The 16824-nt window shown below is 50.9% G+C and overlaps 2 protein-coding genes across 2 annotated transcripts; both read left to right on the top strand.

The window, feature by feature from the left end:
- Positions 1-2011: 2011 nt before the first annotated feature.
- F5891DRAFT_965527 (uncharacterized protein) lies at positions 2012-2635 on the top strand (the record flags this gene model as incomplete). Its single annotated transcript, XM_041376174.1, has 1 exon — positions 2012-2635. The coding sequence occupies one exon, from the start codon at positions 2012-2014 to the stop codon at positions 2633-2635; it is 624 nt and encodes a 207-aa protein (XP_041217428.1).
- An 11897-nt stretch (positions 2636-14532) lies between these two features.
- F5891DRAFT_151619 (uncharacterized protein) lies at positions 14533-15605 on the top strand. The gene is made up of 5 exons (XM_041370689.1): positions 14533-14703; positions 14752-14859; positions 14915-15055; positions 15110-15272; positions 15328-15605. Exons 2-5 carry the CDS (start codon positions 14791-14793, stop codon positions 15387-15389), a joined length of 435 nt encoding a protein of 144 aa, XP_041217427.1. The 5' UTR covers positions 14533-14703; positions 14752-14790; the 3' UTR covers positions 15390-15605.
- Positions 15606-16824: the final 1219 nt, after the last annotated feature.

Here is a 16824-nt window from a genome sequence, read left to right as displayed (position 1 = left end):
CATTGTCTCGCAGACTCCTCCGAATCACCCTTCACTCTCCCAGCATCGTGGCGCATTCAATCGCATCATTGAACGAGAACTGGAGACCAGTCGCTACATTGGACCTTTCCATCATTCTCAACTGCTTGACCTCCTGGGCGCATTTCAAACATCCCCCGTTTCTATCATACCAAAAAGTGGGAAACCCAGCAAGTTTCACGTTATCCAAAACTTCTCATTTCCTTATCTATGCTCTCCGTCAAACCCTTCCCCTTCCATCAATTCCTGCGTGGACTCTGACGACTTCTTGTGCACTTGGGGCACGTTTGACACGGTTTGTTCCATTATTCGTCATCTGCCACCTGGTTCTCAAGCGGTGACGAGAGACGTGGCAGAAGTGTATCGGACAATTCCCTTGTTACCTTCTCAATGGCCTGCCACGGTCATGCGCATCAACGAGGATGAATACTGTGTGGATACCTGCACATCGTTCGGCATGGGTCCCTCGGCTGGAGCATATGGATACGTGGCTGACGCTGGAGCTGATCTTCTGCGTGCTGCTGGGTTGGGTCCACTCACAAAATGGGTGGATGATCACCTCTTTTTCGTATTGAGTGGCAACATCTTGCTAGTTACAATTTGTATCGGCAAAGTTTACATATTACTTTATCTCCTAGTACTTTTCATCGGACGGGTGGTAAACTCTGGTTCAAAGGTTCCTCTTTTGAAGATGGTACTTTGGAAGTGTTCGGGGAGGATTGCCGATTTCCAATATCAGATTTCTCACATATTTTACCTCATTCTCAAGATGACACTCGTTTCACTTGTGACTTCAGTGACATTGACAGGAACTCGGTGGACATGGGAATTCCCTGGGAACCTGCGAAAGACACGCCCTTCGCGCATGTTACCATCTTCATCGGCCTTCTCTGGAACCTTCTTCACCTTACCATTGCATTGGCAGACGCCAAAAGGTCGAAGTATCTTGCGGCTATTGCGACTTGGCTGGGACAGCTGACTCATGTGCTGTTGGAAGTACAACGTCTCTACGGCAAATTGCTTCACGCCTGTCTCATGGTACCACATGGTCGAGCCTACCTTACCTCCATGGAGTCCATGCTCAGCATCTCCAGTGCAAGTCCTTTTGTGCCACATCACTCTGTGTGGCATCTCATCAATGATCTCTCCTGGTGGGCTGAGCAACTCTCCAATGCAACACTCCACCGGCCCATCCCTCAACCATTTCACATCATCGACGCCCACGCCTACTCCGATGCCAGCTCTGGCGTCGGAGTCGCAGTTATTATCCATGGGCATTGGAGGGCATGGACATTGTTACCAGGATGGCATACTCTCGACGGAGCGAAAGATATTGGGTGGGCAGAAGCAGTTGGATTTGAGTTGCTCATACGTTGCATTATCAGGCTCGGTATTGACCCCGCAGGTCAGCATTTTAGGGTGCACTGCGACAACCTTGGAGTTGTTGAGGGTTGGAAGAATGGTCAAAGCCGGAACTGGGCTACAAATGTCATCTTTCGACAAATCCTCAATTTACTCGAGCCGCTCAGCCCGGGCACTTCATTCCACCTCTCCTACATACCCAGTTGCAACAATCCAGCGGATGCTCCCTCTCGAGGAAATTTTCACTCAGTTAACCTCCTCCTTCCCCCCATTGAGATTCCTCATGAACTCTCCTGGTTCATCCAAGACAGCTTGCCCAACCTCATTGAATCACGAACCCACTCCAGTAACGCCCATCATCAATGGGACTCATCTTCTTACCCATTGGTTGACGGGCCAACAAGCTGGGACTATGGAGCAGAGTTGTGGAAGTTCTGAGACGCCTGGCGTGATTAGTTGCTCCAGGTTCATCACGGCTCATACCTTACCATTGCTTGATCAACCTAGCACTCGGCCACGTCCCTATACCCCACTTCTCACACCTCTGCCATCATCGCTGCATCCACACTGTCTGGCGCGAGACCGTTTGCGTCTCTGGTGTCCGTCTCAGAGTCGCGTGGCCCGTGATCACATGGGAGAGGCATTACCTCTGTTTGACGACGATCTCAATTGTATTCTCACAGTCGTCGGTCATTCGCTCGCCTCAGGCACAAGAGAAGCCTATGGATCCGGACTGTTAGTATATCACGTATTCTGTGATGCTAGAGGAGTACCTGAGAATCAACGGGGGCTGGTGTCTTCGCTATTACTGTTAAGTTTCATCGCGACGTGCATGGGGATGTATTCTGGGAAAACGTTGGAGAATTATTTGTATGGGGTAAGAGCATGGCATGTCCTACACGGACTTGCTTGGTTGGGGGGTTCTGAAGAGATAATGTCTGCTCTAGAAGGTGCCTCATGTTTAGCTCCTCCTCACTCCAAACGTCCCAAATGCCACCCTTTTACACTCGCGATCATCCTCAGACTGCGCTCGGCGCTGGATCTCACAGTTCCTCTTGATGTTGCTGTATACGCATGCTTAGTAACATCCTTCTTCACACTTGCACGTCTAGGCGAATTAACCGTACGATCCTTGAGCGCCTTTGATCCATCACTGTACACCACAGTCTCAGACGTGTGTTTCACCGAAGACTGCCACAGTTTGAAGGTCACCATAATTCGACTACCTCGTTCGAAGATGTCGCCTTCGGGATAAGACTTATATTTCGCTCCTCAAACTGGGGAGGTTGATCCCCAGCAGGAACTGGAGGCGCATCTACGCATCAACGCTCCATCCACACAGAGCACACTTTTTAGCTGGCAGCATCAGAATGGATTGTGTTACGCACTCAAATAGATCTGTTATGCGGAGCCCTAAGAGGGGCGTCGTCCGCTAACGTTCGTGACGTAACCGGAAGGGTCCGGTGTAGCGACTGAGACTGGCGACGTCGAGTCGGCAGATATCAGAGACGCGCGTGTCACGTGACTTCTAAGACGGATGTCTTCAAAGTCACTGACGATCTCAAAGTAAGGACAGTCTTGTCCGAACGATGAGTAGTCGATCGAGGTGGACTTAAGCGCGATGAGCACCTAAGAAAAGATACTAGAGACTGAAGCTGAGGGGGCTTCAGAGGGAAGTATGTTCGAGGGAAGATTGAGTAGATTCAAGTTAGGGAATCTAGTACAGAGTGACCGACTACTTATACTAAGTGGAAAGGGTTAAGGGCAAGGCTACCGTACTGTAGGTAAGGGCAAAGGGGAAACGGAAAGGGTATAGGTACGATGGTGGCAGAGCCTGATTAGTGATGTAAGGTCGAATGCGGAATGAGACCGAGAAACGTTGGAACGAGCCAACGGTAAATGATACAATGTGCATTATGCACGAGTCAAAGGAAAGATAAGACAAGATAAGGAAAGCCACATTGGTGGCACGAGTCAGAACGAGTCATAGCCCGAAGGCACGTGCGCACGTTGGTGCGATGAGAGGGGGATGAGGGACGGGAACGGTCCCGAGGATCCGGTCAACGGATAGTCGGTAGAGAAGTGCGAGCCGGAGGCATACGAGGGCGAGGACGAAGGGGAAAAATGATAGGGGGGCCATGTAGCCGATGTTACTTGTAACATTACCCCCGTTTCAAGGTAGAGTTCCACGAACTCTTTAATCGTCGTCCAAAGGAACGTAGTCGTCCTGGTTGTTATACCATGCGGGGTCGAAGTCGAGGTCTTCGAGCCAGGAGGCGGCTTCGATTGCATTCTCTTCGCGTTCTTGCTCAAGGCGAGCAGCGTCTTGGTCATACGCAGCTTCGAGCTGCTGCATGTCCCTGTAGAACCGGTCGGAAGAGGTTCCACGACGAAGGATCTTCCTGCCGTCAAGTCGAGGGCAGAAAGGAGTGAGATGTTTTGGGGCAAATTGCCCACAAATGCGGCAGAAGTATTGCGCGCAGTGTTTCTGTTTGTGTCCGTAGACACGGCACTGGCGGCAGACAACGTTGCTGCGGTAGACCTGGGTGGTCTCGGTGGCATCACGACGCGCGTCGTTGATGGCGTCTTCCTGGGCTTCCTCGCGAGGATAGTGCCCAGTGAAGTTCTGGGTGCGCGGTCGATGCGCATGGGAGAGGGGTAGTCCTAGGGACAGGATGGATCGTGCACGAGCACGGTGATTTCGGCGTTGCGGAGTGGGAAGGGGTTCCGGAGAACCAATAGAGAGGTGTGGGACCGTCTCGGTGGGTACCCAATCGTCGGGGTTGAGAACGGGTGATGCGGGAGGGCATTCATCCAGCTCTGGGATGATGATAGAGATGGTGTCGGCATCGAGGATGGGGGAGGGGTTACGTGGAGCGTAGAGCTCGCGTTCGTATTCGTTATAGAGACGGTCGATCTCGGGGTTGGTCAACTGGGTGACGTTGGGGATCTGCTCTGGTGATTCAGAGCGAGGTAGTTGGGGAAGGAAGGGGGTCGGAGCTCTGTCATAGACAGCACGCTCGACGACTGCAAGCGGGTCGGGAGGGGGATTAAATGCCCGCTCCTCCTCGACGGCCATGACGGCAGCATGGAAGTTCCTAAGTTCAAACAGATTTAGCAAGGCTCGTTTGATCTTGCCTTGGTTGTATCTGGTCGAGACAGTGGATAGGGAAGTTTCCCTAGCCAGGTCGATCCTGGCGATATCGCCGGTGAGGGCGTCGGTGGCCCTGAAGGCCTGGACGAGGTTCATGGTTATCTCGTCGTTGGTGCGGTTGAGATAGTTGTCGAGTCGAATCGCATACTGGGGATCGCAGATGACTGCTTCCCAGTAGGCCCGTTGCCTGTCTTGGACAACTGAGCGAAGGGATGGCCGTCGGAAGACGGTGTAGGAGGGCCTATCATGGCCATGCGTTGGCTGGCTCGTCGGGTCGGGGTCGGAGGCAGACGCATGAGAGGTAGCGGATCGGTGCGAGGAAACAGACGACACTGAGGCCGACATAGTGGAGCGTCTTTCCTTGGGTAGTGGCGTAGGTGGGGTATTGGGTAGTGGGTCTCTGTTTGTCGACGGGTGTGGATTTCGTGGGGCGGTGGCGATTGCGGATTCGTTGGCGATGGAAGGCTTTGGTGTCGGTGTGGATGGGTTCGCTGGTGGGGTCAGCCCTAGTGTAGTGAGGGCGATAGGAGAAGTTGCGGTGGCGGTTGTTGATCAACATGAGATGGCGATTGAAGCGATCTTGAGTCGCTTCTTATACGCCTTCAGGAGCTCCGCTGCGGACTTCAATTCTGTTTTGGGGAGCCATGTTCGTTCGGAGGCAGGATAGCCAACCCAAGACACGAGGTACCGGCGACGCGATCCGGTACCCTTGTGTTGGAGGATAGCTTCCACTTCGTAGTGTTCCTCTCCATCGATAAGATCAGGAGGAGGTTCGGTGAAATTCGGTCCATGCACGTCTGTCTCCTGATAGGAGGAAAGTTCCGAGGCATGGAACGTGGGGTGGATACGCCAGCTGGCAGGCAGCTTGAGCTGGAACGTGATGGGGGAGAGGACCTTCTGGATTGGGAAGGGTCCATATCGTTTCGGGGCGAGTTTCCTAGAAGGGAATCCGGTGATCAGGTTCGTGGCGGATAGCCATACCTTATCACCAACGTTCCATGGCTTGTAACGCTGGCCATAGGAACGATCAGCCATGCGTTGCTGCGCGAGGCTGTGGCATGCAAGGGCTTCTTCGCGGATCTTGGCGAGTGATTTGACTCGGTCTTCGGCGGTTGGTAGGGTAGAGTCGGGGAAGAGATGGGGGATGCCTCGTGGTTCGTAGCCCATCATGAGATAGAAGGGAGAGGCATTTCTGGCAGAGTGTCGTCGGGAGTTATGAACAAATTCGGCCATAGGCAAGTGCTTTGCCCATTCGGAGGGAGTCGTCCGGCAGTAGATCCGGAGGTAGGTTTCGAGCTCTTGGTTGAGCCGTTCGGTCTGGCCATCTGTCTGAGGGTGATAGGCAGTGGAAAGTGCGACTTGGTAGTCGAGGAGTCGTCCTAGCTCCTTTGCTAGCTTCGAGGCGAATTGGGGGCCTCGGTCCGAGATGATCTTGTCATAGAGTCCGAAGCGCATGAACACTTTCTTGAAGAAAAGTTCGGCTACTCCTTCCGCTGTGATGGTTTTTCTGCAAGGGCAGAGAATTACCCCCTTCGTAAGCCCATGGTCTACCACGACCATGACAGAATCGTAGCCGGCGCTCTCGGGGAGGTCGGTGATTAAATCAACCGAGACCTGAGCGAAGGGCCGGAGGGCCGAGGAGGGTATCGGGGTGAGGGGAGGTGTCGTGGGGTGGGTGTTAACCTTCATCTGCTGGCACATGGCGCAGCCATCGACGTATTTCCTAATGAAGGAGCCCATTCCGGGCCACCAGTAGGATTTCTTGACGTTCCATTCGGTACCGGAACGCCCGGGGTGCCCGGCGGTTGGGTGATCGTGATGTAGAGACAACACGCGATGCCGGAGGTCGGGGGGAACGTAGGCACGATCCTTATAGAAGAGAACACCATCGGTGAACCTCCAATCGGAAAGTGCAGACTTCATGGGGGGTGCGCACACCCCGGAAAGGGCGTCCAAGGCTGTTTTCACAGTCTGGTCGGAGGGGTCGTCAGAGAGTCGTTGAAACTCGTCTGCGAGTTCAGCGTCGATTAGACGGGTGAACAGGGTGTCGGGGAGGAGGATACGATCCTCGTTATCCTGACCAGCTATAGCGTGGTCCGGACGGCGGGACAAGGCATCCGGTGCAGCGAGCTTTGTTCCAGGAACATGGTGAAGTTCCAGATCAAAGTTGGTGAGCGTGAGGTGCCACCGGGCCTGTCGTCGGGTGAGTCGTTGCGCGGAGCGGAAATAGATCAGGTTCTTGTGATCCGTGAAGACAATGACTGGGTGAGGGTTTCCTTCGAGGAAGTGCCTCCAAGCCTGAAGGGCTCGGATGATGGCAAGGAGTTCTCGGTCGTAGATCTCGTAGTTCCGTTCGGCCGCGTTGAGGGACTGGGAGAGGTAGCCGCAGGGGTGGTAATCCCCATTGCTATCCGTCTGGAGCAAGACTGCTCCGGTCGCGAAGAGCGAGGCGTCAGTTGCAAGTGCAAACTGTCGCGAGGAGTTGGGGTTCCGCAGAACCGGTTCGGTGGTGAAAAGCTTCTTCAGATGCTGGAATGAAGCCTCGGTAGAATCGGACCAAGAGAAGGGGATCTCCTTCTTGGTTAGATCGAGGAGAGGGCGTGCGATGTCGGAGTAGTGGGGAATGAAATGACGGTAGAAGTTGCAGAATCCAAGAAAGGACCGCACGTCCTTGACCGAAGAGGGTTGTTGCCATTCGCTGATGCCTTTCAGCTTGGCAGTGTCCATAGCGACCTGTCCAGGTCGAATGATCATACCGAGGTACTCGACTTCTTGAGAGTCGAAAGTACATTTCTCGGGTTTGAGGAAGAGAGACTCTTTGCGGAGTTTCTCCAACACTCGGCGGGTCCTTTGCCGGTGTTCGTCCAGGTTATCAGAAAAGATCAGGATGTCGTCCATATAGACGATTAACCATCCTTCGTTCAGTTCTTCTGAAAATGTCTGGTTCATGTAAGCTTGGAAGGTGGCAGGTGAATTGCACAATCCGAAAAACATTACCTTGGGCTCGAAGAGCCCGTATGAGGTGGAGAACGCGGCTTTCCACCTGTCGTCGGGATGAATGAGGATATTGTTATATCCTGATCGTACGTCGACCTTTGTGAACCATTGCGCCTTGTTGAGTTTCGCAAGCAAGGGTGGTATCAAAGGGAGTGGGTACGCGTTCTTGATCGTCCATTCGTTGATGTATCGGTAGTCCTGGCAGGGGCGGAGAGAACCGTCCTTCTTGCCGACAAAGAAGAATCCAGCAGCTTGAGGAGACTTCGAGGGTTGGATGAAATCTTTGGCGAGGTGTTCGTCCAAAAATGCTTTGACAGCATCGGTTTCCTTCGGTGAGAGCGGGTAGGCTCGAGAAGACTTCGGAATGAAGCCTTCCTTCGTTTCGATTTTGTGGTCTACTCCCGGCCGTGAGGGGGGGAGTTTGTTCAGACCGTCCTTTGCAAAGATGTCAGCAAAATCATGAAAATAGGAAGGTACCAGTTCTTCAAATGATTTCTTCTTCTTCTCCTGCGCGTCCTCCATAGCAAATTCTTGAGCTTTGTTGGAGGTCTTCGTGTAGTCCTGCTGAGAAGCGAGGATCCAGAGGTTCCGGAGGGGTTTTGCTCGTCTGTGGAGAGCTTTCCGGATTTCTTTCTTCGAGGTCCCGTCCTTGGTGAGCGGAGTGTCGAAAGAGATGTTCTCGATGATCCGGACGGATGTTCCGTCCGAAGCATATTCCACTAGAACTTCATCGTCAGTGAGGGGATAAGTGGAGATCTCCTCAACTTTATCCGCGAGATGGGTCTGTCCGACCCAGACATCGTCCATGGTATTGAAGTCGGTGTCTTCGAAGGGCACGATGATTGGCGCCGTCTTCTTCTTGTTACGCTTCTTGCGTTTCTTGATTTCCTCAAGGCAATGTTGAGTGCCTTTGGGGAGTCGCTTGAGGGGCGAAAAGTCCTCGTCGTCGAGTTCTTCTAGGACAGCCTTTTCTCCACGAAAGAGATATGGCTTGGCCTTGCTTTCTCGCCGGGAGGCGTTGAGTTCCCTCTCCACCTCCTTTGACCTATTGGTCGCGGGCAGGGAGATCGTGTTGGCCTTCCAGTCGATATTGGGCATCATGGCACTAAGCCAAGGTTTTCCAAAAAGTAGATCATCATGCTTGGAAAGTTTCGTTACGTTGAACTTTCCATACATAAGTCTCCGATCGAGACGAATGAATAGCATGCAGTATTGGGTTACCTGTCCTGCCGAGGACGGGCTTCCGTCTACTGTGGTGATCCGGAAGGGTTTCTTGAGTAGGTGGGTCCGGATCCCATTTCGCTTGACGAAGTCATAGCTAATGAAGGTCCCACCTGCCCCTGAGTCGATGATGGCGGTCGACTGAACGGTTTTGGCACTGCAAGAAGAGAAAAGTGTCACCGGGACACGAAACTCGTTGGATTTACCAACAGCTTTAGTATACAATGCGCAGATAGAGGGAATTGACCGTTCGACAAGCCCTCTCTTTAAAAATCCTTTCTTTTGACAAGGTTGACTTCCATGTCTTCTTCGTCAGAAGACTCGTCAAGCTGGCGGACGCCAGACTTGCTTGGCTTCTTGCCTTTGTCTTCTTCGTCGTTCTTGTCTCCTCGGCGCACCTTCGGGTGGAACCGGGAGTCGTTTGCTCGATGGCCCTTCTCCTTGCATTTGAAGCAAAGGCCTTTATCGAAGCACTTCTGTCGTTCCTCAGGCGTGAGGGAACGATCAACGTCCATAGCATCAGGATCGCGTTGGCGGACCTGAGGCTTGGGGACGTGCCGGTGCCCGGAAGGGCGTACCGATCTGTTGTTGGACACAACTGCTCTTGATCGCTTGTAGTTGGCTTCCAACTGTGTCGCGGCAGTGTACCATTTATCGATGGTGCTGGGGACGACCTCCTTCGTGTAGATGGCGGTTCGAAGCCCTGGTTTCAACCCTCGTTCGAAGAAGTGGATGAGGGCGACGTCCTGCTTGAGACTAGCAGTGGACGACAGGGTTTTGAACGTCGCGATGTAGGGCATCACGTCGCCAGTTTGGGTCAAACCATGAAGCTTGGTTAGAGCCTCAGTCATCCGGTCGACCGGGTGGAAGGATTCGGTGAAAGCCTTCCTGAAGTCCTTCCAGCTACCGAAGTCGACGGGGGTCTTGTCGAAGGCTGCTCGGTAGAAGGTGTCCGCCCAGACGCGGGCGTCTCCATCGTTCATATACTGGAGTGCAACAGCGACCTTGGTTTGGTCGGAGCTGTAGATCGTCGAGTTGATGAGGAAGTATGTCTCCACCGAGTACATCCAGCGCTCGGCATCATCGATGTTTCCATCATAGTTCTGTGGTACTCCAGCCTTTAGTTCAGGTCTGGATACGACCACTGTTGGTTGTGGGGTGGGGCCTCCGGACATTCTTGTTCCAGGGTTCGAGTTGAGGTTGCCGTACGGTTGTTCGTCGGGAAACTCGTCGGAGGACGTATGGTCTTCTTCCGATTCTTCTTCTTCTTCGGAGTCCGGAGTGTTGGGGTCGCGTTCCCAAGGGTACTTCGGGGTCCAGGTAGTCGTGGTGTCTGTCGGTTAATGGCCGTGCGGATGGCAGGGCACAAAAAGGGGAAACTTGAATCTTTTGTTACGCACTCAAATAGATCTGTTATGCGGAGCCCTAAGAGGGGCGTCGTCCGCTAACGTTCGTGACGTAACCGGAAGGGTCCGGTGTAGCGACTGAGACTGGCGACGTCGAGTCGGCAGATATCAGAGACGCGCGTGTCACGTGACTTCTAAGACGGATGTCTTCAAAGTCACTGACGATCTCAAAGTAAGGACAGTCTTGTCCGAACGATGAGTAGTCGATCGAGGTGGACTTAAGCGCGATGAGCACCTAAGAAAAGATACTAGAGACTGAAGCTGAGGGGGCTTCAGAGGGAAGTATGTTCGAGGGAAGATTGAGTAGATTCAAGTTAGGGAATCTAGTACAGAGTGACCGACTACTTATACTAAGTGGAAAGGGTTAAGGGCAAGGCTACCGTACTGTAGGTAAGGGCAAAGGGGAAACGGAAAGGGTATAGGTACGATGGTGGCAGAGCCTGATTAGTGATGTAAGGTCGAATGCGGAATGAGACCGAGAAACGTTGGAACGAGCCAACGGTAAATGATACAATGTGCATTATGCACGAGTCAAAGGAAAGATAAGACAAGATAAGGAAAGCCACATTGGTGGCACGAGTCAGAACGAGTCATAGCCCGAAGGCACGTGCGCACGTTGGTGCGATGAGAGGGGGATGAGGGACGGGAACGGTCCCGAGGATCCGGTCAACGGATAGTCGGTAGAGAAGTGCGAGCCGGAGGCATACGAGGGCGAGGACGAAGGGGAAAAATGATAGGGGGGCCATGTAGCCGATGTTACTTGTAACAGATTGCATCCGCTAACACATTCGGAATTTCTGCGCCGACTCGACAGCGCTTCGTCTGCGTTGGAATTAGAAGGGCTGAAAGGTCATGGAATTCGTATTGGGAGTACTCTGGAGTACTTGCTGCGGGGAGTTCCCTTTGAGACTGTGAAGGCCATGGGACGTTGGAGCGGGGACACTTTCCTTGGATATCTTCGTCAACACGCCGTCGTCATGGCTCCTTACCTCCATGATAGTCCTGTTTTACAATCTTTCACGCGATATGCATTGCCGCCCATGTGTTAAACTTGTGAGTCTCTGCTCTCCGACTATCCTTTGGGGACAAGCATGCGCTAGCTGCGTCGTGTCACTCCTAGACTTTGGGGATCTCTGCTCATGCTTTCCTTTCTTTCAGAACCTGAAGTTGTGTTTCGGTCGAACAAACCAAAATGGTTTCTTCCCCAAAATCTTTGTTAGCATTTCCTCGTAGTCATATCGTAGTTTGTTGATGCTTGTTCCCTTGTCTGACAATTCAAAATATTTATATTGAATTGGTCCAGACCGAACCAACCTTTAGGATCCAGAACATAGATCTGGTTTTAGGTAGGTGTGAGGCACGAGCACGTGCCAAAAACAAAGTCTATGTAGGGACCGATTAAGGTTAGAAAAGCATCCTTTTCTTCTCGCTACCACCAACTCGGTGCAAGTGCGTGTATATTGATTGTTTATTGCTAGTCCCTAGTCTCTAATCATCGATATTTAGAATCAAAATCACCCACCCTCCCCCCTCACTTTCCTGATCCCATGACAGGTTCTGAGCTTGGACATCAGAGGGCACTACTTCATCTTAATGTTTCTCACTCTAACCACTCTATTTTACTGGGTGCTCTAGAGCTGTTCATTTTGTCGCTACTTTAGTTCCTGGTTGTGCTCCAACCTTAATTTTCCTGTGGCATTTTGGTTACAGTACTAGGCTTTCATCGCCATTTTGTGTCCTGTTTGGCTCCGTCCTTGAGCCTAGACCTCAAAATTGCTCTGGTCTTATTCCATGCTTTGTCTTTCATTCTTTACCCTCTAACATCATCATCATCATCATATATATTTTGTCTGTGGATCCCCCTGCTGCCTCTCGTTTCTCCCTAGACTCTGCATCCCTGGCTCCACCCTCTTTACCTTCACCCTCTGCAACAGCCATCACTGCCTCTCTCTACATTGACATTACACAGTCCTCATCATTGGCAGACTCCTGGTCATTTGATGGCCACCTGCCTCATGATCAGGGTGCCATCACCCTGTTAGGGGTCGGAGATAGCATTGATGTCTATCGTCCAGCATGTCTTCACTCTTCAGAGGCCCATCATCTTTTACAGGGCCCTGTTTTTCAGGGCACACTTTCCCGAATTGCTGGGTGGAGTGCCACAGTGGTGGAATTTGGTGTTATCATTGACAGTCCCTTCCCCACTCACCTGACCACCATCCAGTTCCCTCTCTCACTCTGTCGTTTATCCTTGCCACAACGGCTATGGAGTTGGATTTGTCCATGGCCTAGATGTCATCCTCTGTCTGTGACTCAACCGGGTCTTCATCACGTACCACCCTGCCTTAGTGATGACCTTGTGTGGAGACATTCAGATGTGTAGATGGGGTGCCACTTGTGGGCTCCACTTTTCTCTGACTTGATGCACACCTTCATTTGTGAGCTGCTCTGGGTCCCACCCACCCATCTCTGCTCATGCTTTCCTTTCTTTCAGAACCTGAAGTTGTGTTTCGGTCGAACAAACCAAAATGGTTTCTTCCCCAAAATCTTTGTTAGTGTTTCCTCGTAGTCGTATCGTAGTTTGTTGATGCTTGTTCCCTTGTCTGACAATTCAAAATATTTATATTGAATTGGTCCAGACCAAACCAACCTTTAGGATCCAGAACATAGAATGAATGAGGCCTATCTTAGACCTCACTCATACACCGGTTCATCACGTGACGTAGCGTGACATTTCAACCAAATTGCATGTAAGTCATTGTATACAAAACGCGAGAGAAATCTGTTCCAGTGTTATGTGCAGATAGTTTGTAGCAAGCCGTGCATGTAGTTATTATGATATAATGTAGGAAACTGAGAGACGAGTAGGTATTATGTTGTCGAGCAAGCACACTAACGTGACTGATGCTAGTGCAGCAGTCACGAATGTGTCACAAAGGTGAATTTGCTACAAAAATGCCTACTCCTCCTTCAGTTGGCCGAAAATGAGGATTCTGAGTAGACCATTTTGATATTATAGTACATACCCACAAGATACTGGAACAGAATTAGCTAATTCTAATTTGAAACAAAGTAACGAGCCAAAATCGTGCATTCTCCCCTCAAATCACGTGATGAACTGATGTATGAGTGAGGTCTATCTTACATGATTTTGTTTGTCCACAAGTCCGACTGTATCATCAACCTCCAGTAAAATGTTAAATACCATACCCCTTCGAATTTTCGAAGATCACGAGGGGATCATATACGCAGTCGCAGTATTCCCCGATAAGCAACGGATAGTCACTGCCTCGAACGATAAGACACTTCGTTTGTGGGACTTGAAGACAGGTGTTGTGTTGAAGAAGATGGAAGGGCATAGCAGCAGTGTCCGGGGATTGGCGGTATCACGAGATGGGAAATTGATAGCAAGCGGTGATAGAGGCGGAGATCTCATCATCTGGGACGGTGGAACTGGAGAATCCCTCACCCAACCCATTAAAGTCAGCCTCAAGTGGATCACCTCGCTGCATTTTTCTCCTGATGGTACGGTGCTGGCCGCTAGTTCATCTGACCATACGATGAAGTTTTGGTGTACCAAAACGTGGCAGATGCAAGGAGATCCAATCGAGTGTGGTCTGATCCACTGTGTTCGGTATTCGCCTTCTGGTGAACTTCTTGCCATCGCAACAACAGACGATATCCAAATTTATAATCCAGGCGCCAGGAAACAGATCGCATCTTTCAAGGGTCACAAATCACACAACCTTTCACTCACGTGGACGCCTGATGGCACACGCCTTCTCACGAGCGGGAATGATTCTGATCCTACCATACGCGAATGGGATTCATTGACTTGGAAGCAGGTCGGTCATCCCTTGATAGGCCACACTCGTAGTGTCTTTGTTGTCATTGATCCCACTGGCACCATCATCGCTTCTGCATCTAATGACAACCAGGTCCGTCTCTGGCGGTTCTCAGATCGACGAACCATCGCCATCTTCCAACACTCATCCGGCCTCACATGTGTCACGTTCTCTTTGGATGGCAAGCACATCCTCAGCGGAGGTGATGATAATAAGATCTCAGAGTGGGCAGTACCCAAGGACGCTCATTCAAAGGCGAGTTTCCATTCCCGACTCATAACATAATTCGAGCATATTTTGTGCAGATCCTGGCTGTCACGCTAGCCCGCGATGCGTGCATCACTGGAGACTTGTCTACCGCCGAAGAGCTGCTCACCCAAGAGATCGACACCGATGCCAACGGCTATACTTCATATGCCCATCGGTCATTCATTAGGGCCCGAAAACGTGCCTGGGACCACGCCCTTCAGGATGCAATCACAGTGAGATGATCTGACCCATCATAGCCCTCTTACGAGAAGGCTAACCTTCATTCGCGACATAGTCCATCAGCATTGAGTCTTCATTGACTGGCTATATATCCAAAGGCATTGCCCTCTGCGGAAAAGGTCGTGTCCGGGAGGCAAGGATAGCATTCCATATCGCATCCTTGTTCACGAACCGAGATCCAGCCAACAACCATTTTCTTCTCCTGATAAAGGTAGGTCAAATTCGTATCGCATATCCTTTCCTTCATTTTGTATTTCAGGCCATTGCACTCTTCAATGCAGATCAACAGGAGGAAGCGATGCTGTTCATCAAAGAACTGGCTACCGCTGGTCCGAATGCCGATCTTCTGGGGTGTCGTGTCGTGGAAGTAAGTATCGTGCGATCATATTATCAACACTGATCCTTGCAACCTCGCGCATTAGATATATCTACGTGTTCAACTCGGAATCAAAGCTTCGGATGGTGCGCGTCACGACGAAGCCGCCGATCATTTCACTGCCGCCGTCAACGCCAGCGCTCTTTCATCGAAAATCATTCATTTGATATACGAGGACTTGGTCATGGTGCGTCAAGATGATGCATGTATCATACTTTTCATAACTGAGTGTTTGGTCCAGCTCTTCGGCTGGGATCTCAGGTCCTTGTTGCTCACGACACACCAGAAACGGTGCCAGGCATTCCTCTCCGCAGGTAAACTCGACGAAGCCCTCAAAGCACACCAATACATGATGGACGCCATCGACGAAACCGCGAAGGCCAGCTGCCATGATTGGTCCAATGGCAAGTTCTCAGTGATATCACCCAAGGTTATCATACTCATCCGCACTTCACCCAGAATTTAAAGAGCAATGTAATACTCTTGCTGCGCCGTATGCCACGACCTCAACAGCGCCCTAGGCGCCTCCAAAGTCTCAGACTCGCTATGACGAGAACCCCTCATTCAGGTCCTCCACCTGTACCACCCAAGCCGCCGCCGCTACCACCTTCAAAAATTCCTAATGACACCTCTTCACCCGGCTACCCCATCACGCAATGCCACTCATTGTCGGTATTCCTTTTGCGCAAGGTCGATAAGTGTACCCAGTCGATTTTCTATCTCTGTCTTGGGTGTCCGATCCGTGAATCTACAGCATAGTGCTGCAGCGGGTGCTCCTGGGACTGACGACTCCTTGATACGTGATGAAGACTATCACGGACCTCCTACACCTCAATTTACAACAGCAAGAATATCTTGGTTCCATTGTCGCTTGTAATGTGTACTGCTTGCAGTACTTATTTTATTGATAGTGATGGCTACATCTGTATTTTGCACCATCATTCATAGCTAATCATGACCATCTTCGCGTCCCCCATGTGTACAGCTTGGCTTGTGTATAGTAATCATCATGATACCTTTTGACTTTTACCTGAGGACAATGCTTTGTCAAAATTAGTAGGTGTCTTGAATCTGCCTGAGTCCTGCACGGACAATGAATTGGAGAACGACCTCCATGATGACGAGACAAAGATTTTCCAGGCTGATGGTGGAGGACTCTGAGAGTTGAAACATAGCTGCACCAGTCAGGTATTCGAAAACCTATGACTTTCGGTCGATGACAGCAAGCTAAAATAAACATCTTACTGGACATCCCATGGACCATACGTCGATGGGTGTAGACCACCCATGTCCCAGAGTAACTTCTGGTGCGCGGAGGAGAAGAGGTTGAGCTAATTCTACTCGGCGTTCTTTGACAGGTGTTGCTGTCAACAGGATAAATGAGATATCATCGTTCGTGTGAGAGGTCACTAACCTTAACCATGATCAATCGAACAAACCTTGATGTTGCTCGCATCCTCCCGAAGACCGAAATTAGGGAGGGGCTGCGACTTTACTGTGATAATAGGTTCAGGAGATAGAATGGGCTCAAAACGAGGTTCATATGTGGCGGATGGCGTTTCTTCTGGTCAAGGAGACAAGTTATAGCTTCATCTTCGTAGTCCACACAGACAAGAACGTTGTCGGGCTTCACATCTTAAAGACTACGTTGTCAGTTACAAACATTGGTAAGAATAGAATATATACCTGTATGTACGACTCAGCCGCACTTCTTGCGCTCCAACATCGTGAGCGGTTTGTCCCATCTGAGGGCCTGGGAGGGCTCAAGAGTCTTTAAAAGGGTATGGCAAAACTTGAAGCTTGAAGTACATTTAATTTAAACAGGAAATGGAGCAAAGAACGAACAACCACCAGAAGACAAAGCTATGCCATGTTGACGGTTCATGACGGGTACTTGAGTTGGGATTTGCTCTAAACACATATTATTCTGGTCAGTGCTGAATCTCGTTATCGCAG

This window comes from Suillus fuscotomentosus, assembly GCF_016647785.1.
Source record: "Suillus fuscotomentosus strain FC203 chromosome Unknown F5891scaffold_160, whole genome shotgun sequence".
Taxonomy (NCBI): Eukaryota; Fungi; Basidiomycota; class Agaricomycetes; order Boletales; family Suillaceae; genus Suillus; species Suillus fuscotomentosus.
This window is presented reverse-complemented; position numbering and strand designations above follow the sequence as displayed.

Coding starts and splice junctions, on each gene's coding strand:
- F5891DRAFT_151619 (XM_041370689.1), top strand. CDS start 14,791: ATGCTGTTCATCAAAGAACTGGCTACCGCTGGTCCGAATGCCGATCTT. Junction 14,860..14,914: donor TGGGGTGTCGTGTCGTGGAA/GTAAGTATCGTG, acceptor CTCGCGCATTAG/ATATATCTACGTGTTCAACT. Junction 15,273..15,327: donor CTGCCATGATTGGTCCAATG/GCAAGTTCTCAG, acceptor CACTTCACCCAG/AATTTAAAGAGCAATGTAAT.